Raw genomic sequence first — 18,722 nt, forward strand, 5'->3', positions numbered from 1 at the left:
AAATGTCATACAAACAAGAAAAAAAAACCCATTTAGGAAATGTTAGCTGTGTATGTCACAGATGTTTAAGTACATAGCATCTCATAGTCCTTATAGAAAGGACTTTGATACTGGTTTTCATGTATTTATTTATCTGAAAGAAAAGGAGTTAAGTATATTGAAGTTTTAAATTTTTTGTGGCTGAACACAAAAGATACTCAGCAAGCAATGAAGCTTGTTTTTTTGTTTTTGTTTTTAAGATTTTATTTATTTATTCATGAGAGGCAGAAAGAGAGGCAGAGACATAGGCAGAGGGAGAAGCAGGCTCCCTGTAGGGAGCCTGATGTGGGACTCCAGGATCATGCCCTGAGCCGAAGGCAGACGCTTAACCGCTGAGCCACCCAGGCGTCCCAGCAATGAAGCTTGTTAAGTTAAAGTAGACTAGCTTTTGTTTTTCACACTGATATTTTTGAAGTTGTTATACACATTAGATCTGTACTTTCTTTCTTTAATAGGATTGAAGTGTTGTCTTTGTGTTTTCTCATCATCATCATTATTATTACAGATGCTTCTGTCAGACTTTTCCCATCACCATATTGAAATGGCATGTACTCTGCTGGAAACATGTGGAAGATTTCTTTTCAGATCGCCAGAATCACACCTGAGGACCAGCGTACTTTTGGTAAGGGCTTGAAGTTCTTGATTTACTTCAGGGGTTAGAATATTAACCAGTGCCTGTGAGCCTGTGATCTTGCTCTGCTATATAAGTAAGCATTTCTCCCTAAATTAGAACCACTCATATATATATATATGTTGGCCATTCCAGGAGTTGTAGGAATTTTTCTCACTTGGCTGTCAGTGAGTTTCACAATATTTTAAAGGAGGATTGAGTTCAATCCCAAATAACTTGATAGATGATGCAAATGAGCAAGTACTGTTAATATTGTTATATTATAGCTTTTTATGGATGTTCTTGAATCTTCAAAGAAGCCATTGTTAATGTGCCATCAGTATATAAATTATAAGCTTAAAAATATAAAATTTAATTTTTAAATTAAAAACTATAAGCTTGAAAAATTAACTTGGGATGGAAGTTCCTTCTTAAGCTACTTAAGGAAGTTACTTCTTAAGTTACTTTAGGATGCTGAAACAGTCATCAAGTTTATTAAGCAATTAAGTTATTATGCTTGATAATACCCATGCATTGCCTTGGGAAAATAGGAAGTATAGTGGCAGAGGGAATATTGGTGTTAAAGAGAGCTCAGGTTTAGGAATCCCTGGGCCATATACTGTCATTAGATCAGTGTTGCTGCTACAAAAGTCTTGACTGTGTCGTTTGCTTTAGATAACTTACTTTTTGGAATCCATACGTAAGCCTGAATAGTCTCTGCCAGTAACATTTAATATGAAGAAACAATTTTTTTCTAGTAAAAATATTATGGAAGGCCGTCAAGTGGAATTGATTTTCAAAATCTGTGTAGGCTTATATCACACTAACCACTTAAGTCATTCCAAGTTCAAATTTTTATTGTAACAAGGAAAAAATTGTTCTTGCTCTTTGGCTCAGGCTCTCGAGGTTAAATGAGACAGTGCATGTAAAAATGTAATAGAGCTAACTTTTAATGTCTTATATTTATTTACAATATTTGAATTCTCTCTTTTGCTGATCTTGGTGGTACGGATGAATATTGGATTGGCTCGGTGGATCTTTCCCCTCCTTATATTAAAAGCAGCTAGCTAGCCTTTATCATTGGTTAACTGCATCTGTGTTGAATCACTGCCTTTGAGTTGATGTTTATAACCGAAGTTATAAACCTTGGGTGCTTTTAGTTTTCTTGTGTCAGAGTGTAAGGCTTAACACGCTGCAGTCATAGACTAGTTTGTTCTAAAAACACGGTTTTGGTAAAATAGGGTGCTTGCATATTTTTAGGAATACCTAGTGATTGGTTTGTTGTTGTTTTTCCTTTTCTAGTCCTTTATCTTGAAATCTTATCTCTGAAAATAAAAATTTGCTTAGGAATAAACATTTAGAATGAAAGTATTTTGACTTCGACTTTTTTATTTTTAGGAGCAAATGATGAGAAAGAAACAAGCAATGCACCTTGATGCAAGGTATGTTACAATGGTGGAGAATGCATACTACTACTGCAACCCACCTCCAGCTGAAAAAACAGTGAAAAAGAAACGTCCTCCTCTCCAAGAATATGTCCGGAAACTTTTGTACAAAGATCTCTCCAAGGTTACCACTGAGAAGGTAAATCTCATTGAAACCACAAAGTAATAGTCAATTTGAGGTTTGTAGTAGTGCTAAGATATAATATTCAACCACATTAATTCTTTTTCATCATAATGATGATAGTTTTAAGAGCAGTGCACGTACTTAGCTTCTAGCCTGTGCACTAAATTGTTTAGGTCAAAACATATGTTTCAGTTTCTCCAGATCAGTTTGTTCATAAATTGCTTCAGTGTTCGGCAAAATACAGGTAAGGAATATAAGCAGCTTGCCTTATTCACATTTTGTAACTGGAGAAGTTGAAGCAGAGCTTCAGCGGTGAAGCTTAGCAGAGTTAAGATTAGATTGCAAATTAAATTGGGATTACTTCTATACAAGTAATCCTAAAATGGAATTCATATGACAATACAGAATATATAGGACATATGTTTGTTTTCTTTTTATGATTCTTACTGAAGTAATAATTCTTTTAATTTTTATTTTGGTGCTATTTATATTTGAAGTTACTACTTTGTTTCTGATATTTTAAATGATTTGACTTTAAATATTCTGCTTCAGTATAGGGGATTCTAATCTTGAATGGGCTTAACGAGGTCCATGGCTCTCTGAAATCTCATAGTTTTGGATCTCTGGGGCTGTTTCGATTTTTCTGGAGGGGAGGATCTGTAGTCTTCCTTAGATTCTCAGCAGGGGTCACTTTCCAGAAAAGGTTAAGAAGTGCTGACCTGTTTTCTTAATTATTGTAGTTATTAGAAACTTCACTTTTAAGTAAGATATGTTGAACAGAACATTTCATGGATAACTCTAGAAGTTGAAACAACACAGTATAGAACTTTTTTTCTTTTTAGGAAAAAAATGTAAAACATTGACTGCTGGACAGAGAAAACCTGTGGGGAGGAGGAAAGGCGTGCAGTAATACATGCAGTCTACATGGGTAGTGAGGAATGATCACACGACTTTGGAAATTGGACTCAACTTTTGAGTCAAAGTCAGAGATAGTAGTTGTTTCAAACAAGCAGTTTGAAAGCTGTTTCAGAATTAGCTAAAAGATTAAAAAATACAGATTGTTATATATTTGAGACAACATTAACATTTCCACTGAAGCTGATTTGAGAACATATTAAGGGCTTGAAAGATGAATGGTGGCTATAGAGTAGAGATGAGAAGAGTGCTTTGCAATATGCCAATAGTATCCTTTTTCCCCCCCAGAATAAAAATGGAAGGAACTCCATTTTAGGTAGAGCTCTACTCACCATCCCGTTACCAGTAGAGTTTTATTTATTTATTTATTTTAAAATTTTGATTATTCATGAGAGACATGGAGAGGCAGAAACAGGCAAAGGGGGAAGCAGGCTCCCTGTGGGAAGCCTGATGTGGAACTTGATCTTAAGACCCTGGGATCATGACCTGAGCCAAAAGCAAGGACTCAACCACTGAGCCACCCAGGTGCCCTGGAAATTTTTGATTTATAAAAAAGTGTCTGAGATTATTTATATTAGTGATATGCAAAAGAAAATACTATTTTTCATAAACCATATAGGAATTTTTTTTTAGCAACCAGATTTTATGAGTGTATATTATTACAAATTTTAGGAGTGTATACTATTACTATTACTATTGAAGATCTGGAAACTCTAGAAAACTTAGGGGCATTATGAAGAGATAAAGGGTAATGTGAATAAGTTTCGCCATAATTAGAAATATATCGCTTTTCTTATCTCTAAAGTGAAGAAGCTGGTAGAAGATCTCTAAAGTATTTTTCATAACAAAAGTTCTATGACCACACAAATATATTATTGGATGTATTAGAGTATTATGTACTTATCTTAGTAATTAAAACAAAATTCCCTTCGTGTAGGTTTTGAGACAGATGCGAAAGTTGCCTTGGCAGGACCAAGAAGTGAAAGACTATGTTATTTGTTGTATGATAAACATCTGGAATGTGAAATATAATAGTATTCATTGTGTAGCCAACCTCTTAGCGGGACTGGTGCTCTACCAAGAAGATGTTGGAATCCATGTTGTGGATGGAGTTTTAGAAGATATTCGATTAGGAATGGAGGTAATGAGGACTTCCCTTAAAGTCATCGAATTGGAGTTTGTAGAGAATTCAAACAACTCTTAAATCTGATTATTGAAAAATAATAATTTGGAAACCTTCCTTTCCCCTTATGATGTCAGCTTATTGTTTCTTCAGACTTACTTTTTTTTTAATGAACCCTGTTGTTTCAGATTTTGTGGCTTTTTCAGGCTAGTGCTGGAGAGTTTTTTGCTGCTTTTTCTCAAGTTCAGTTAGGCTTATTTTGGAAGAGCATACGAGATTTTTACTATTTCTGGGGCACTAGAATTCAACTTTAGGAATCTATAAATCTCTTAATTAGGTGAATTGGTAATCATTTGATAAGAATTTCTGTAAACCATTTCCTCTTTCTGTTGACTTACCGTTTCCCTAATTCATGGGTTACAGAAAAAGTAAGTTATGGAAAGCTGATAGGGAGGATTACATTTTTAACTGTGTCATCGACTCAGTTAATGATCGCTTAATACTAACTTTAAAATTTAACTTGTTCTTTTTATTAAAACATTTTAAAGACAGCCATTTTTTAGGAATAAAGAATATCCAGGAGTGATCACTTTTTTAGAAAAGAAGGAAAAACTCATTTTTTCTGTTTAGTGTTCTTTCAGTAATTGATATTATCAAGTGACAGACAAGAATTTTACCTCAACACATTACTGTTCTTTAATGGAAATCTATGTGTGTTTTTTCCTTTAGGTTAATCAACCTAAATTTAATCAGAGACGTATCAGCAGTGCCAAGTTCTTAGGGGAACTTTATAATTATCGAATGGTGGAATCAGCTGTTATTTTTAGAACTCTTTATTCTTTTACCTCCTTTGGTGTTAACTCAGATGGCTCTCCAAGTTCACTAGACCCTCCTGAGCACCTTTTCAGAATTAGACTAGTGTGCACTATTTTGGATACTTGTGGCCAGTACTTTGACAGAGGTTCCAGTAAACGAAAACTTGATTGCTTCCTTGTATACTTTCAGGTATGTAAACTCAAATATGCAGTTTGGCATGTTTAATGCATTCCTTGTGTTACAAAAAAATATTAGAGAAGAAATGCAGTAGCATTCATGTATCACATATAAGATGTGTTTGTCATTAGATTTTTTTCTTCCTGTTAAGAATATTCTAGAGATTAAAATATATGATGAATTCTATACAAATATTCAATTTGCACTGTCACTTTTTTGATTAACAATGATCATTAATTCTGGGTATTATTTTGATATGGTTTATATGTGGTGCAGTAATTTATGGATTGTCGTATTTGGTATGGCAGTTTATGGATTACTTGCAATTTTTATACATCTAATAAACATTTTTAACTCATTTGTATTGTTTGTATATCTAAAATTCTTATTTCTAAACAATTTAACCTTTTTTTTTAGAAATGTCATTTTTTGGAAAATATGTTGTTTTCAAAACAGGAAAATATTTGTTCATTCATGGTAAATTTTTGGGTTGTACTTTCCCTCTCTAAGCAGTTAATTATGTAAACTTACAGTGTAGAGCAAGCATGGTATAAATTAAATTCAGATACATACGGAGACAGTTCTACAACCTTTGTAAGGTTGGTGTTCCACCTTAGTTATCTTATAGGTTGGTTGTTTGGAACCTAATCACTATTTCCCATATAATACAATGTTGTTAAGTACTGATTAGGTTGAATTGCTCACTATCAAATTCTCTAGGTATTAGTGAAATAAAGTTCCAAAGTAGCATTCAATTCTATACTATCATTCCATTCTTATTTATTTATTTATTTTTTAAGATTTTACTTATTCCAGAAAGACAGAGAGAGGCAGAGACACACAGGCAGAGAGAGAAGCAGGCTCATTGCAAGGAGCCTAATGTGTGGGACTAGATCCCGGATCCTGGGATCACGCCCTTAGCTGAAGGCAGACTCTCAACCACCAAGCCACCCAGGGTGTCCCTGATCATTCTATTCTATAGAATATCTTGTTAGTGTTTTCTCCATTATTTATTGGTGAAGAAAATAAATTTAAAACTATAACTTTTGAGATATCAAAAATACATCCACATAGTGGTTGATGTTAAGTAGGGTAAATACTCTGGGGGAAGAGCATGTTAACTTTGTTCTATCACTATACCTGTGCAGCAGAGGACAGCTTGTTACTCCCTGGTTTTTTCAACTGATAAGAAAATGAGGGGAGTTAGGCAAATTTGAGAGTCAGATTGACTGTTGTATGTAATGACTATCTTAAGTTGGAGACTGTTGAAAACCAAAGTTTTGCTGCAAAATGTCAGCTGTAACTATCAGCATCAAAAGTAAACTCTCTTTCAGAAGAGTGTCCATATTGCATTCACTTTGAAATCCTAGCCTGAGAGAAAAAAGCCACTCAGAAATATCCCGGGGCAGAAAGAGACAAAAATATTTTCCATATTAATTAACATGCAGCAGGATATTACCTGGGAATTGGGAGCAAGGAGTGAGGGAGGCCTAAGGGGAGGAGGGTAATGTGTTCTCCTAGATTGGAGAATGGGAAGATCAGACGGAGAGGACCACCTGCAGCAGTACTTCTTAACTTTATTGTTATTTTTTTTAAGATTTACTTATTCATGAGGGACCGAGAGAGAGAGACAGAGACACAGGCAGAGGGGAGAAGTAGACTCTATGCAGGGAGCCTGACGTGGGACTCCATCCCTTGTCTCCAGGATCACACCCTGGGCTGCAGGTGGCGCTAACCGCTGAGCTACCCAGGCTGCCCACTTCTGAACTTTAAAATACATATGCACCACCCAGAGATATTGTTAAAATGCAGATTATAATTCATTTGGTCTTGGATGGGGGGGTGAGGGTCTAAGAGTCGGCATTTCTAACCAGCTCAAACAACTTACACTTTGAGTAGCAGGGACCTAGACCAACCTAGAGAAGAGAAAGCATCTGGAAGTATACCCATTTATATCCAAGCAAATTCTTGGGTTGTGCTTTTTAGTTAAACTTATGAATTACAAAGTAGAAAATAGAATGAAGGAACCAGGCTTGGAAGAGAGAGGGAAGATCTCTAAACAGTACCATATATATACAACAGCTGTTCAATAAATGCTTGTAAGTTCAATAAAATAATTTTACATTTTCAAAAACTGTATTTTCAGGTACTTTAATTGACCTTAGAAATCAAAACAGGTAGCATAGAGAAAATAATAAATAAATATCATAACTATGGGTTTGAATCTGGTTGCTTTTTGTTGTTTGGTAAAATAAATATTTAAACCCCATTTAGGGGTTTGGGAGTTGGATTTCTGCCTCTTTTCAGTACCTGGGAATTTATTTGGTATTTTATTTATGACTTTTTTCCTTGCCTTTAAAAAGGATTTTGACAGTTGTTATAAAAAAATTCAAATTACAATCAAATGGCTTAGAAACTGTAAGAGAATTATTATCGTTGACCATTAATAAAAATGGTGTTTTATACAACTTTTAAGCTTAGTTATTATAACTAGGTAACATTACAATATTTTGTTGTTTTAAAATATTTTTATTATTAATTTCTTAGAGCTAAATTTATTTTTCATTTGTTATCAGCGTTATGTTTGGTGGAAGAAAAGTTTGGAGGTTTGGACAAAAGACCATCCATTTCCTATTGACATAGATTACATGATCAGTGATACATTAGAACTGCTAAGACCAAAGATCAAACTTTGTAATTCTCTGGAAGAATCCATCAGGCAGGTACACGACTTGGAACGAGAATTCTTAATAAAACTAGGTAAGCAATTAATTAATTGACATAGATTACATGATCAGTGATACATTAGAACTGCTAAGACCAAAGATCAAACTTTGTAATTCTCTGGAAGAATCCATCAGGCAGGTACACGACTTGGAACGAGAATTCTTAATAAAACTAGGTAAGCAATTAATTATAGAGGAAAAATGAAAATGATATTTGACAGATTGTTTCTAGAATTTGCCTTATATTGTTATATTTGCTTTTGTATACTTTCTGTTTTCAGTGTTGAGTGTTATATAATAGTGTTAGTTACGTCCTCGGTGGCATACTTCTTGATTTCATTAAATCCCAAATTAGAGGAAAATAGTCATGTAAGACTTGAAGGAAAGGATAGTGATGGAAAAACACCATCCTCTCAGCCTCTCTTAATTTTTTTAGAATTTTCAGTTGCTAATACAAAACACTTTTGATGAAAGCATCTCATATACACCTCCCTGACTCCTTGTTTTCAACAAGCATTATTTCCTAAGATATTAGTTCAGGCTGGACACTGTAGAGGGAGTATCTGTTAGAAGTTTGGAGCTACCCTGTGGAATTTCAGACCTTATTCTCTGGGAGAGTTGTCTCTCTAACAACTAGAGAAAATGTGAGAATTATGTGCTGCAGAAGAATTGGTCTGTTTACTTTCATCTTTCTGAGACTTTTCTGGAAGAAGAGTTAGCTCTTGAACAGCTCCCACAGGAGACTGTAGGAGCCGACTAACTTTGTCAATGGAAATAACTGGAATGAGGTGCATACCAACCTGGTTTGCTTGCTAATAGTTCTTAGCATGTTAGCATGTTTATTATAATTATTTCAAAATAACATGTTTTTAGGCTTTGAAGCTAGTGTTTTTGTTTCCTGCTAGCACTTGGTACCCATATGCCTGTCGTTAGGAGATCCTTGAGCTTCACCATTTATGCCAATTGCATAAACTTGCTATGTTACGTATCTAAAGAACTGCTTTTCATAACAAAGGTATTCGTGACTTTTTCCTCTAAAACTATTTTTTTCATATTATATCCAGCATTTTCCATAGGATTTCTTTCTCCAAAGGTCCATCCTCCTTTGGAGAATGTTTACTGTTATCTATTTGAGCAGTAATTTTAAAGGTGCTACTGATTGTGCAGCTATTCACTTTTTTACCATTCCACACAGAAGGACTTACGTGATTTCTTTCATCCTTTGAACTTTGTCCCAAGTTATCTTTTTTTTTTCCTTTTCAGATTTCTGATTGTATAAAATGATCATATCAAGAAGAGTACTAATTTATCTTAATTATTTCCTTTACTTCAAACACCTTTTTATTTTAAATATTTATTTGAGAGAACAGGAGCAGGGAGGAGGGGAAGTGAGGAGAGGGAGCAGCAGACTCCCCACTGAGCAAGGAGCCTGACAGGGGGTTCCATCCCAGGACCCTGACATCATGACCTGAGCCAATGGCAGAGGCTAACCCACTGAATCACCCAGGTGCCCCTACTTCAAATGCTTTGATATACTTAAGTCTTAGCCTTGTTTCCCCAAAACTTTTACAAATGGAACTCTGTGTATGGGGTCAGGTAACACTAGTTTGACACCTAGTTTGGTAGCGATAAAGAATATAGTAAGTACGCTTTATCCTTTATAGACCAAAGGGTTAAATTAAAGGACCTCAGGCTTCTTTTAAGGGGTCTGTTCTTGTTTAGAATATGGGAAGGAAAAACAGGCCACCATTTGTGAACCAAGCTCCAAAGATGATGGCAGCTAGAATCAATATGCTCCCTGCTTCCAAGTTGTCCCATTTTCCTCTGTTTTAGAGTGTAAATATCAGGAGGAAGATGTACATGAATGAATCTATATTAAATCTATTTCTTATTTGATAAACCATAAGATAACATATTTTGCTTTTGGAATTTTTTGTTTTCAAGCACTTTGTAAATTCATTATTATTTTAACTTGATAACATCCCAGTGCTAACATAATAGTTCATGAGAAAGCACTACAAAGTTCCCTTGTATTTTTAAAGTCATTTTAATTATTAAAAGTAGTACTTGTTTGGGCATATGGGTGGATCAGTCAGTTAAATGGCCAACTTGATTTCATTTCAGGTCACGATCTCAATGTCATGAGGTCAAGCCCCACAGCAGGCTCTGCACTCAGTGTGGAGTCCACTTGAGGATTCTCTCCCTGTTCCTCCCTCACTTATGCACTCTCTCTCTCTCTCAAATAAATATATCTTAAAAAAAAAAAAGTAGTACTTTTTGATGGCAGAAATTGTGAAAAATACCAAGAAAACAAAAATCACATTCCATATACAAAGATGATCATGTGTTAACATTTTTTGGTATATGTTCTGTTCTTTAAGATTTTTTCGCACGTTTGCAGTTTTAATAACTGGACTTTTTCTTCCTAATATTATGAAATTTCTTCCTGACATGAAATATTTTTCATTTCTTAATTGGCCGTATTCCTTTGTATGAATGTGCCATAATTTATTTAATCCTGTTATTTGACACTTAGGTTCTTTCCAGTTTTATGTTACTATAAGTAACATTTTTGTGTGTTAATTTTGTATATCTTGGTTTTCTAAGTATAGACATAGAATTATTGGCCAAGACATCCTCTTTAAATATAAGAACAAAACCAATATGGTTATAGGCAATATAATTTAATCTGGTTTGGAACTTTTAGATTGTATTGTAGTATAAGGAACAGAAATGAGGGAAACAGGTGAAAAGAAAAGGTACATGAATAAATTATAAAGCCAACAGTGTATTTCACAAATCAGATATAAAATCAGTAGAACAGAATAAAAGGCCTAGAAGCACCTCCAATTAAATAGAAAATAATTTACTATCTAATGAACTAGGAATCTTAAAAATAGGATAAGGACAATGGATCAGCATTTTGGAGTAAAATTGATACAGAGCCACATCTTCCTAAACTGCAGACGGATTAAAGAGTTAAATACTTATTTTTAAAACTGGATCTCCAAATATTTGGAGAGGTATTAATTTTCCCAAATTCTAAAACAGTAGAAGAAAGCGCTCTCATGCAAACAGCTTTTATACAATAGAAAAATAAAGTAAAAATAGTTTCCATGCCAGGTTAGTTTCACTTACACAAAAAGCACAGGCAAATTGGTAATAAAATAGAATGACATAGTTACATACGCGAGTACAGCTGAGAGTTGGTGTTTTTGTTGAGTACTATCTGATGCTAGAATGACACAGGAAGGTAATGTTAGTCATTACTTTAGTCATTGACAAATCAACACTCGGTTAACCTGTCAAGCCAGGAAATGCACAACCTGTCTAGTAAGCAGAGAAGTGTAATTTAAAGCAGTCTGCAAGGAAGTTTTACAATTATTACTATCTCTGTTTTGAGCAGCAGAACTGAGGCACAAAGCAGCATTTTGTTGTTTGTGTTTTGTATTTTGTTTTCCCGGTGTCCTGTGAGTGTACATTTTTACCTTCGTTGTGTATTTTAGATCGACAGTGTCCTGGGGATCAACAGCTGGATAATTATTATACTGTTCAGCAAATGCAAGATATATTTATAAATTGCTTTTGAAAGTAACCTGCAATGCAAATAAAAATGTGTTAGAAATAGTATGTATTTTCCTTACAAATTAGAAGTATGACTATCAAAATAAAGCAACTTATACGTTATAGTTCTTCCCACAGTGTGTTTTAAGTGGATAGAAAGAAAAAAGGTGTAAGGATATTTCATGTGCACACTGTGATATTTTTGCTGAGAGTGTTTAGACAATCGTGACTTTAAATTTTTTGTCTTTGATAACCTAAATAACAATCCAATATTCTGCTTCTTGAAGTTCCTATAAATAATAAGTTAATATATAAAATTTACATGTATAAAATCTAGAATATATTTGTATATGAAAACTAATAGGTGATGAGAGAAAATATTTTAAGTTAATGGATTTTCATTCCAAAACACCATCTTTTCTCAGCATTAATTTTCCTCTCTGAGCATTATCCAACTTTTTAAAATTTTTTTTATTTCCACACTTGAGTGTACCAACTTTAATCACCTTGTACTTTCATATTTTTGTTAGTTCTTGGTTAGTTTCTTAGACTTAAGACACTGGAATAATTTTTTTACTCTTATTGATTAGGTTATTCAAACTCTGGGCTTCAGTATTCTTCAGAATGAAAGAGTTAAATCATTACATGATTGCTGAAGTTTCTTTCTGCTCTAAGAGTCTGAATAAACAAGGATTTACTAAGCATCTACTGTGTGTTTATCAATTGGGCTCTGATAAGTTTTGAATATAATAGTTCTTTGTCTTCAAGGGTTCTTATGATCTGATGTAATATTTGCGAAATCATTAGAGAAAAACATTACATGGTGTATCCTTAAATGTAAGATGCTATGAGCTATTCTCCAAGTGCTTTAGGAGCAAGTAGGAGGAAGAGTGATAGATTCAGGTATTCATTGTGTTTACACAGGAAGTAAAATTTAGACTGAGTTTTAGAGAATATATAGGGAGGACTTGAAAGTGCACATTGAGGATATTCTCTATTAAGAATATCAGATGAGCAAGAGTCCAAGATAGTATGTTTTGTGACTGAGAAGACCCAGCTATAGAAGGCTGCAGAAGAAGAGAGAGCACATCAGATAAGGCATCTTGCAAATAGAGTGGCTTGGAATTTATATGTTAATTAAGAAGAATTGATGAGATAGTGAGATATGGATGAATTTGGGAGGTGGAAGCAAATTCCAGCCAGGAAGTTCCCTTAGGAGGAAAATGCTCTTACTGAAGAAAAAAAATGAAGCCCTTTGGTGACACACTTTTGTCTCCTTCCCTTATTAGTCTTCATGTGCAGACACTCAGATTGATAGCCAAATGTATGTTCTCCATAAAGGCAACATAATTTTATATCTTTCATGTTTGAGAGATTCTGAGACGTCACTTGATAAAAAGTGTGACCAAAGCTGCATCTTACATGGTTGAGGTTGTATTTTATATGCTGGTATATGTTGTCTGTGTTCTTCTGAAATGGAGATAAACAGAAGCTGAAAGAGAAAAAATACATATATGTTTGTATACACATATAGATGCTGGTTTATATATATGATGAATGTTTACTGCTTTTTTTGTTGAAATGAAAGCCTCTAATTTTTATAAAATGTTTTTCAAATAGTTTTAAATTGTATTCTTATTTTAGTCTGAGAAATTGGCTGCTGAATTATCTTACTTGATACATACTTTTGAATTAAGTTGTATAATATTGAAAATTTACCCTTTTTAATGTACTTTTCCATTTTCTCCTCATTTCAAGGCCTAGTTAATGACAAAGATTCCAAAGATTCTATGACAGAAGGAGAAAATCTTGAAGAGGATGAAGAAGAAGAAGAAGGAGGAGCTGAAACTGAAGAACAATCTGGAAATGAAAGTGAAGTAAATGAACCAGAAGAAGAGGTGATGACTTTTATTTATAGCCAATAGGTACATTTGTACAAGAGTATATTGATTATTTAAGCCAGACTTCCTTAATGTATAAAATAAAATCTCCTTAGTTTTTTTTATAGGAACTGTAACCAGTAGTGTATTTCTGTTAGAAAACCCATGGAATTAAGGTGTTTTTTGTTTGTTTGTTTTTATTTTTAAGAAAATCATAGTATTGATCAGAGGATCATAGGACATTTTTTTATTAGGACCATTTTGAAGAGTAGATTTTGCTGCTGCATTATTTAAACAGAATCTAATAAATTAAACATCCTTAGTAAATTTGTCACCGAAAAAGTGACTCATTTTCCTACAAATTTCTTATCTGAAGATTTGGGATGTATTTCCTCTTTTTCAAAAGTAAATGTCTATAATTTTGAAAGTTGTATCATTTTTAACCATTGCTTACTTTTCCATTTGCAGTTGTGAATATCCTACATGATTTATGTTTGTTTGCTAAGTATAGAAAAATAACAGTGTTCAATTGATGTTGGCCTGAGCCTCATCCAGAAGGAGAAGTGAAAAGATGTGGTTTAATAAATGAAGTTGGAAGAGTTTGCTTCTCCTCCTACCTAAGACCACTCTTTCCCACAGCTGTTCTCCAAGCATAGGGAGAACATTGTTAGAGAAGATAGGTTGATTAATAAGAGCAGTGTGAGATATTCAACTGCTTTCTTCAGCTGTGAAAGAAAAGGTCTAGAGTTCACTCTTCAGACAAGTTGTACTTTGTTTTCATCTTGGTCCTCACCTTGGTCCTTGGCTCCATATGGCCTGTTGAAGTTATTCCTAGCACCCAAATGAAAATATTTCCTCCTGAATATCAGCTGTGTAAATTTAAAGATAACTTTAAAGTAAATGTTCTGCTACAATTTAATATTTTGTAGCATTTACATAATTTAACAGTAAGTACAAGATTTATCATTGTAAATGCAAATAATATTTACATTACCATTTCTCATACCACCTACCTCTCATGAGGTAGGTGAGAAAATAAGGCACAGGTAAGTTAATTTGCTCAAAATCTCATAGTAGGAAGTGGTGAGCCAGTATCTGGACTCAGACAATGTGACTTGTGTGCTGCCCCTCCTGCTTTCCTCAGCCAGCGTTTGTGATCCATTCACTTCCTGATCCTACAGATTATTGTGTAAAATAGGGATTAGGATAGTGGAATTCTTGTTCAGCATTTCAATTTCAAAAGTTAATCCATTTTATTTTGCCTGGGTAATATAATAAAGGGTAAGGAGAAAAAAATGCATTTTAGCTTAGTGTAACTTAATTTTTGAATAGGAAGTATTTATTAAATGTTAAGAAATGATTACTTTTTTCAAGCAAATTTAAGAGCATCTCTTAAGAGCAAATTTGATTTTGAATCATAAACTTATGTTTTAAAAAGTCATTACATTTGAAATAAGTAAATGTATTTCTTACATTCCCAGAATATTTCCACTTCAGAAACAGTAAAAAAAACTTTAAATATCTATATAGTGAATTAATAAGACACTATTTGGACTGTGGGAATTGTTATGTATACCAAAAGAGTTATAACATTTAAATAATTCATTTTCTCTTGGATTATTTCTCATTCACTATTTCTCTTAACACAATGAAAAGAAGCTGAGTTTAGTGTAGACTTTTTTTTAAACTGAGAGTGAATTGTGTTGTTGAAAGTGGAAGAATAGGCAGATGGGTACAAACTGTGTGCTTTTTGTGTGTGTGTGTGTGTGCCCTTTTGAAAAATCACTCAAGTTCTGTCCAGTCTTCTGTTTGAAAAAGAAATTTGGCTGATAGAAGAAGAGCTGGGGACATTGGCAGGAGAGGATGGAGAGAAGTGGTGAGGGGGATCAGAATGTCTAGTTCCTCTGCTTAATAAGGAATGTGTCTTCGGGCAAGTCACTTAATTTATCCAAGCCTTAGTTTTTTCATGTATAAAAATGAAGACATGAAAGCTTATCCTACCTTCCTCAGAATTCAGTAGAGCAAACAAAATGAAGTATGTGAGAGCACCTTCCAAGCTGAGGTGCTTTATACAATGTAGCACTTTATAAATTTAGTGTCCTTGCTTTCAGCTGCTAACCATGTTAAATTTGAACTATTTATTGAGTTTCATTCCAGAGTTAGATGGGTATTAAAGAAATACTATGAGAAATATAGTCTCAAAATAGGGAAGAGAAAAAAAATAGGGAAGAGAAATAACACAAAAGGTTCAGGAAGCTCATTCCTTGTGCAATTCAAGGAAGAGTCTCTACAAAGGATCTTTGTATTATTAGATCAGTAGAAGATAGTGAATGGGTTTTCAGCTACTGGTGTGCATTAGTTTTCAGTTAAGGCTGCCAGCTGACTTTGCCCTGAGTTGTAGGCAGACTGCTGGAACTTGAGAATAATGAACGATTATACAGAAGTATTTGAATCTTAAGGCATGTAAAATATAGTAACCCTTTTCAAGATGTTTTAATTTTCCACTAATGTTAAATAATTTCAGGAGGGTTCTGATAATGATGATGATGAAGGCGAGGAGGAAGAGGAAGAGAATACTGATTACCTTACAGATTCCAATAAAGAGAACGAAACTGATGAAGAAAATACTGTATGTATGGCTGAAAACTGACTTTTGAAATCATGCAACATTCTCATTATTATTTTAGTTTTAGTCACTGAAGGTGTATTTCTTGTGATTATTGAAAAATACTCCTTTGGAAATTCATTTTCAGTTTGTTTTCCTAAGTACTTTACTATATTAATAAGTTTTTTTAGCATAATCATATTACATACTTTGCTTATTCATTCATTGAGTTATGTTGAACCAAGTTATCAGTACAAAAGACTCTGTTCTCCAAAACTTTATAGTTAAGATTTGTCTGGTTTCTTGTTTTGTTTTAATAAGGAGGTAATGATTAAGGGAGGTGGACTTAAGCATGTACCTTGTGTGGAAGATGAGGACTTCATTCAAGCTCTGGATAAAATGATGCTGGAAAATCTTCAGGTACAAATCGGTTACTCTACTCCTTAAGTGTCTTCTCACTATAGAATACTGCAGCATGTTCAGTTCTGGAGACAGGGGTCTCCGCATGTAAACATTTGCCTCTGCAGCAGCTTTTTCCTCATTTATACAGCTTGCAGCTGCCAGTACTTCTTGTATCCCACATCCCCATTTGCACATTTCTTTGATATACACTGCGGGAAAATAAATAGTAGTAGTAAATGTAAGACTTAGAACAGAGTAATTTCACTATACCAGTCTCTGCCTTTTCTCTCTGAAGTCCTATCTGTTTCTAAGACCTTTTTACTTCTAGTTTGTTTAGGATTCAAACTTTGCCAAAGATAAATATTTGGAGAAATTTAATATACCAAATTCTTAAGTTTGATTTAAAATTTGAACAACTTATTGTAAATATTTAGAGGAATATTGGTCATTCATTTGATGTTTAAAGAACTGTTGTTTAATATATTCTTGACAATACCCTGGATTTTATAAAAAGCTCCATCTTCGCAGTAATTTAGGTTAATTATATTTTTCATTAGTTAGAGGTCATATACCTTGGACTCTTTACTACCACCTTGTATATGGCTGTTGTTAAACCCATTAGTGACTCAAGGAAAGAGCTTCTTTTGGGGAAAGGGAATGAGGGCCCTATGCTGTAGGCTCATTGGAAAATAGGGAGGAAGTAAAAATACTAGATACAGAGACAAGGGACTTTTGAGGAGTTTTACTAGAAAGGGAGGAGAAAGGGGGAGGTAACGAGGTAAAAGAGGAGGGCTATTTTTAGGATGGAAGATATTATAGTCTTTCTGAGCTGATGGAGTAGTTCTTTAGGAAAGAAATACTGGATTTTACTTTCATGGATGCTACAGGGCCAGTAGCTATGATAAGGTACAAATTCATGTTTTAGGTATATTAGGCCAATTTGCTTCTTCCTACTTATTTTAAAGTTTCTTCATATATAAAAATATCATGAAGTCTTAAATTCATGTTACTTAGGAGCATAAGTTATCAAATAAGACATAATCATATTCCCTTTGGAGAGACAGATAAGCAGTTTATTCCCTTTGTAGGCTATATATATAGCCTACAAAATAACACAGGGTTCATAGCTGTACTATAGCAACAGATCCTATAAGCCAGTGATGCTGAGTGATGCAGCCAATCAGTGACCCAGGATTTTTTTGTTGATTGAAAAAAATTAGGTAAAATCATGCTGAAAATCACTGATAATCAAAGATAAGCAAATTAAGATGAGCCTTTTTATCAGATTATCAGATATTAAGATAATAATACCCATTGTGGTTAATATGGATAAACATCTACATTTGGAATATGTAAATTGGCCCAGCCTTTTAAGAAAAATTTAGTATGCCTGTCAAATGGGCATGCTATTTGATCTAAAAATTTACCTTACTAACTTTCTCTCAAATGCATGAAATTAAATATACTAAGATGTCATACTGTAATAGAAAAAAAAGTCTAGACTGTCACTAGAGGACCAACTATATAAGTGAGGCGAGCTATGTAATTAACTCTGTATATACAACTAGAAAGACACCCGTGACAGAATCAAAAAGAAGAAAAACGTGTGTAATATAGAACAGTATACATAGTTGCAGCTTATATTTATATTAGTAAGTAATTTATGAATCAAGTGATCTAACCTGATCTTTTCAGATTTTAAGTAAAAAGTCTTTATAAATCTTACAAACCTTGGAGAACTTCTGGCAAATTCTAATAAATTGGAGCTTAGAAATAAAACTTTACACCTTTATTACCTTTTTATTTGATGTGAAGTCTTTTGAAAATAGGGAGCCTATATCAAAAGACCATTTAAATTGTAGTAAAGCAATTTCAAAACCTTCATGGCCTTTCAGGATTACCTGCTTAGCTTTGAAGAATCATGCTCAGCTCTTTCCTCATTTGTATTCCATCAGCAAATATAGAAAATACATGCAGTTCCTGAAATGCACCATGCTGTTTCATGCCTTTGCTCTTGCACCTACCTGTTCTTCCCCTTCCTAAATTCCCTCCATATCCCCAAATTGCTCTGCTACCATCTACTTATTAGAAATCATATGAAGCCTTAAAGGCATTCTTAAGTCTCCCATTTTTATTCAGTCTTTTATGAAATCTCACATGTACCCACTCCCAACCAGACCTGTACCCCCAACCCAGGTTATATATATAACTTGGGTAAATTGTGATTAATTTATTTCTCTCTCTTACTTAAGTTATGAGCTCTGAGGGTAGAGACTATGTTTTTAGTATTAGTACC

At 33.9% G+C, this 18,722-nt stretch overlaps 1 protein-coding gene across 3 annotated transcripts in view; it reads left to right on the forward strand.

The window, feature by feature from the left end:
- UPF2 (UPF2 regulator of nonsense mediated mRNA decay) overlaps positions 1 to 18,722 on the forward strand; it is a 102,836-nt gene that overhangs the window by 64,779 nt on the left and 19,335 nt on the right. For 2 of the 3 annotated variants that reach the window (XM_038530131.1, XM_038530132.1), the window contains exons 11-18: positions 545 to 661; positions 2,048 to 2,233; positions 4,071 to 4,274; positions 4,986 to 5,261; positions 7,826 to 8,009; positions 13,298 to 13,437; positions 15,944 to 16,048; positions 16,346 to 16,444. In XM_038530131.1, the coding sequence (XP_038386059.1) occupies positions 545 to 661; positions 2,048 to 2,233; positions 4,071 to 4,274; positions 4,986 to 5,261; positions 7,826 to 8,009; positions 13,298 to 13,437; positions 15,944 to 16,048; positions 16,346 to 16,444 (1,311 nt within the window). Of the gene's footprint in view, positions 1 to 544; positions 662 to 2,047; positions 2,234 to 4,070; positions 4,275 to 4,985; positions 5,262 to 7,825; positions 8,010 to 8,030; positions 8,152 to 13,297; positions 13,438 to 15,943; positions 16,049 to 16,345; positions 16,445 to 18,722 lie in introns of all 3 variants that reach the window. The other variant, XM_038530130.1, reaches the window with a different exon arrangement.

This window comes from Canis lupus, chromosome 2 (assembly GCF_011100685.1).
Source record: "Canis lupus familiaris isolate Mischka breed German Shepherd chromosome 2, alternate assembly UU_Cfam_GSD_1.0, whole genome shotgun sequence".
In the NCBI taxonomy this organism is placed as follows: domain Eukaryota; kingdom Metazoa; phylum Chordata; class Mammalia; order Carnivora; family Canidae; genus Canis; species Canis lupus.